General features: G+C 36.1%; 1 protein-coding gene across 1 annotated transcript; it reads left to right on the top strand.

Annotated features, from left to right (window-relative positions):
• The first annotated feature begins 335 nt into the window (after positions 1-335).
• On the top strand, positions 336-857 carry LOC143546219 (uncharacterized). The gene has a single exon (XM_077037926.1). The coding sequence runs from the start codon at positions 336-338 to the stop codon at positions 855-857; it is 522 nt and encodes a 173-aa protein (XP_076894041.1).
• The last annotated feature ends 4363 nt before the right edge of the window (positions 858-5220 follow it).

Raw genomic sequence — 5220 nt, 5'->3', positions numbered from 1 at the left:
TGTTGAACAATTCAAACAAAATAATAATTGGCAACATATATAAGAAGTATATAAAAGAGTGTGTGGTTGCCGTGGCCCGCGTACAGCCGTATACCCGACACGCTCCTGGGTCCCACCCCTATTTCACCCCATCAGTTTTTCCCTCTTTCCTAAACATTTCAATGAAACGCGTATCATATTATATTATAACCCAACATTATTATTACATTTTTAAATAGTTATATAATGCTATAAGTTATCTAGCTAACTATATATATTGACACCCTTTTCCATTAACCCATCACCAATACAGCCACCCATCACCTGAAAAATACTTCTTTCTTCCAACAAAAAACATGAAAACAAGATCAAGATCGGATGTAAGCCCAAGAGCGTGGCGCATATTACGGTTAGCCTTGTTATGGGCTAGAAAAGGTGGAGTGATCAAGAAAAGGTTTATGCTTGACTTGTCTCATTATCTAAAGACTCTTGGTCAATCCAAAAAGGGCAATGGTGCATTACAATATGGTGACCGGCAGCTATCGTTCGATGCAACGCCTGTTATTCATATTAGGATGCATAGGCCGAACTCCATGAGGTTTCGTTTGCCTCACATTCCTTGCATTAATCCGCATGTTGATTGTAAGGATATGTTTGATTTTGATGATGAGAGTGATCGGTACTCGTGTTATGAAGCAAGAAATAGTTTCTTGATCGGAAATGGCAAAGAATATTATGATGAATATGATGATGAAGACGACGAGACATGTGAGGAACATGAAATGGGGATTGATCTTAAGGCTCAAGAGTTTATAGACAAGTTTTATGAGCAGCTTAAGCTTCAAAGGCAACATAACACCAAAAGAATATGTCACTAATGAGCGCATAGCCATTTCCACCTTGCAATTTTGGCACTTTTTCTTTGTCCCTTGAATTTTCATTTATTTTCACTAGGGTGGACAGGTGTTGTTGTGAATATAGTATGCTTTGTGGCCGGTTTAGTTAATAAAAGGCACTATGGTTTATGATATTACGTGTTCGTATACTGTGTACAATAACTGGTTTGTTGCAATTGATGTTCTCAGTATTTAAAGGCAAACTGGTATCAGAGTCGGTTTTTCATGTGTGCATTGTATGTTATGGTTACACATATAACTGTAGTTTATTTGAATGTTTTTTTTGTGTGTTGCACTAGTCTATCTTTGGCACACGCGGGCATACATATAAAGAGAGTATGTATATTTTTGTGTGTGTTGTCCACATCTAGCTAAATGAGTGCACACGTAGATTTAATTTATGTTTAAAGTTGAGAAACTGTAATGTGGTTTATTTGTAACTTGTGTAATTGTAATGTAGTTTTATAAGATGTAATGTAATTTATTTGTAAGATATAGAATTGTAACGTACTTTATGTGAAGTATTTTGAAATGTAATGTAAATTATTTGTAAGATATGCAATTGCAATGAATGTGTAATATTTAAAGGTGTAATGCATTTTGTTTGCAAAATGTGGAAATGTAACGTAAGTTGTCATGATGGCTTTATGTAACCTAAGCGACTCACTAACACTTGGTAAGACCCAACCATGTAAAATAGGAATAAACATGGACCACAAGCTCCTGAATGGCTTGTAATGATATATTGTGTGTATGTTATGCGATCAATATCGCCGATATATCACCGATATATCAGTTAAATATTGGTTATCGGCCCTTTGTTGAAATATCAGTCAGAATATCGGTATCGATAATATCAGTGATATTGACCGATATTGAACTGATATTTGACCGATATATCACCGATATTCCCGATATCAGTGTTTTAAGCCTTAATTATCAACTTTTAGTGTACAATGTTAGTGTTTTAAGTCTTAATCAATTCTTATTTGCGATGATTGTTAGTGTTTTGCAATTTTCAAAAGGTTAATTTGTTAATGATAGAAAACTATACTGAATTATAAGTGTTTAATTACTATATCTATAGAAAGAAAAGATTGTATATTAATAGTGATGAATACAGTGAAAAGTATATATCTACAATAGAATTTACGTTAATATGTATATACATGGAAATAACTGTCAAATACAGTTATCAGGGATATATATATATATATATATATATATATATGATTTTATAACACTCCCCCTCATATATATATATATATATATTACTATTCATTATACACTATTAACAACATGCTTCAGGATGATGCTAATTAGGTACTTTAGGACCTATAAAATAAATTGATACTACTGGACCAACTATGCTGCCTCGTTAACAACCTTACTAAGAAAACCCAATGGGACAAAACTTAGTGAAGGAAAAGAGTACAACGTGTATAATGCTCCCCCTCAATTTAACTAACATCTTTCAATCTTCGAAGCCCGATCATTTTTGATAACTTCTCGAAACTGCTCCTAGGTAAAGATTTTGTGAATAAATCAGCTAGATTGTCACTTGACTTGATCTGACGAACTTCAACTTCCCATTCTTTCTGTAGGTCATATGTCGAGAAGAACTTTGGTGATATGCGCTTTGTTCTATCACCTTTGATGTAGCCTTCTCTGATTTGAGTTATACAAGCAGTATTGTCTTCATAGATAATCGTCGGGTCTTTCTTGATTTGTTCTAATCCGCATGCTTCTTATATGTGATTAATCATTGACCTTAACCATGCGCATTCTCGACCGGCATCATATAGTGCTATCAGTTCCGCATGATTTGAAGATGTTGCTGTAAGTGTTTGCTTAGTTGACTTCCATGAAATTGCAGTGCCACCATAAGTAAATACGCAACCTGTTTGAGATTTTGCTTTATGCGGATCTGATAAATAACCAGCATCAGCATACCCAACAAACAAGCTGGGACTTGTCATTCTTTTGATAGAAAAGACCTAAGTCTTGTGTCCCGCGAAGACATCGGAAAATATGTTTTATTCCAGTCCAATGTCTACGCGTTGGATTCAAGCTGTATCTTGCTAGTACATGTACCGCGAATGCTATATTAGGTCGCGTGTTATTTGCAAGATACATAAGGGTACCGATTGCGCTTAAGTACGGTACTTCTGGACCAAGTACTTCTTCTCCCTCTTCCTGAGGGCGGTATGGATCTTTATTTGGATCTAGCGGTCGATGAACAATAGGAACACTAAACGGATGTCCTTTAGTCATATTAAAACGAACCAACATCTTCTGGATGTAGTTTGACTGATGGACAAATGTGCCATTGCACAGATGCTCGAACTGCAGGCCGAGGCATAATTTTGTCGAACCAAGATCTTTCATTTCAAATTCTTTCTTTAATAATTCAGCAGCTTTCTCTATCTCTTCTAGAGATCCTATAATGTTGATATCATTAACATAAACTGCTATTATGGTAAACTTTGAGCATGATCTTTTTATAAAGACACAAGGACTAATTACATCAGACTTGTATCCTTCTTTTTCGAGATATTGATTGAGTCGATTGTACCACATACGACCAGATTGTTTAAGACCATATAAAGATCTTTGGAGTTTTATAGCACACATATCTCGAGGTGTTGATTTTAACGCTTCAGACAATTTTAATCCTTTAGGGATTTTCATATAGATGTCATTTTCAAGTGTCCCGTATAAGTATGCGGTGACAACATCCATAAGTCTCATATGAAGTCCTTCAGAGATTGTGAGATCGATAAGAAACCTAAGGGTTATCGCATCCACTACTAGGGAATACGTTTCCTCAAAATCAACTCCTGGGATTTGGGAAAACCCTTATGCTACTAATCGTGCCTTGTATCATACAATCTCATTCTTTTCATTTCTTTTTATTGCAAACACCCATTTATAACCTACTGGTTTGACGTCTATGGGCGTTCGGACTACAGGTCCGAAAACATGTCGCTTTCTGAGCGAATTTAATTCAGCGTTTATGGCTTCTTGCCATTTTGGCCAATCATTACTGTGCATGCACTCTTCAAGAGTTTTAGGTACATAATCATTTTCATTGATTACATCCGTTGCTATAGCATATGCGAATATATCAACACATGTTGTATTTCGGTTCCACATTGTAGTATCTTGTACATAATTATAGAGATCTCATGTTAATTCGGTATCGGTGTTTCTTCTGGAATTTCAGTTTTCTCTGGAATTATATTAGTCTCTTCTGGGACATTAACCTCTTCCGGGGTTTCATTTATGGCTTTTTCTAAACTTTCACCAACTGCATTATTTTGCTCTTTCTGTTTTCGTGGGTTCTTATCTTTGGAACCGATTGGTCTCCCACGTTTTCTTTGTATAGTAATCGCTTCTGGGATTATTTTAATTCGAGCATGTGCATTTGAAGGTGGTATATGTGACTTTGTCACTCTATTTGAATCTGTGAAGGCATCTGGTAATTCATTTGCTATTCGTTGCAAATGTATAATCTTTTGGAGTTCATATTCACATTGACCACTTCGGGGGTCAAGATTTAATAATGACGATGCATTCCAGATTATTTCTTGTGTTACCAGTTTTTCTTTATTCTTATCTCCCCCTAAGACTGTGAACATTGTTTCATTAAAATGACAATCAGCATACCGTGCTGTAAACATGTCTCCTGTCAGTGGTTCTAAATATTTAATTATAGACGGAGAGTTAAAACCAATGTAAATTCCCAGTCGTCTTTGTGGCCCCATTTTAGGACGTTGGGTGGTGGTATTAGTACATATACCGCACAACCAAAAATTCTTAGGTGGGACAAACTTGGTTCTCTTCCAGAGACTAGTTGTAATGGAGAATAATCATGATCAGCAGTTGGTCTTAATCTTATTAGTGCAGCGGCATGCAAAATAGCATGTCCCCATGCAGAAGAAGGTAGTTTGCTTCTCATCAGGAGTGGTCTAGCGATTAATTGTAATCGTTTAATAAAAGATTCAGCTAAACCATTTTGTGTGTGAACATGAGGCACTGGATGTTCAACATTTATCCCGATCGACAAACGATAATCGTTAAATGATTGTGACGTAAAATCTCCTGCATTATCCATCCGGATGTTTTTAATTTGATTCTCCGGGAAATGAGCTCTCAATTGTATGATTTGAGCTAAAAGTCGGGCAAATGCTACATTTTGGGTAGCTAAAAGACTCACATGCGACCACCTTGAAGATGCGTCAATTAAGACCAAGAAATAACGGAATGGTCCACTTGCAGGGTGAATAGGCCCGCAAATATCCCCTTGGATTCTTTCCAAAAATGAGGGGTTTTCTTGTATCAA

The sequence above is a fragment of the Bidens hawaiensis genome, unplaced genomic scaffold (assembly GCF_021521415.1).
Source record: "Bidens hawaiensis isolate Kalapana, Puna unplaced genomic scaffold, B.hawaiensis_p1.1 tig00014295_1, whole genome shotgun sequence".
Lineage (NCBI taxonomy): Eukaryota > Viridiplantae > Streptophyta > Magnoliopsida > Asterales > Asteraceae > Bidens > Bidens hawaiensis.
This window is presented reverse-complemented; position numbering and strand designations above follow the sequence as displayed.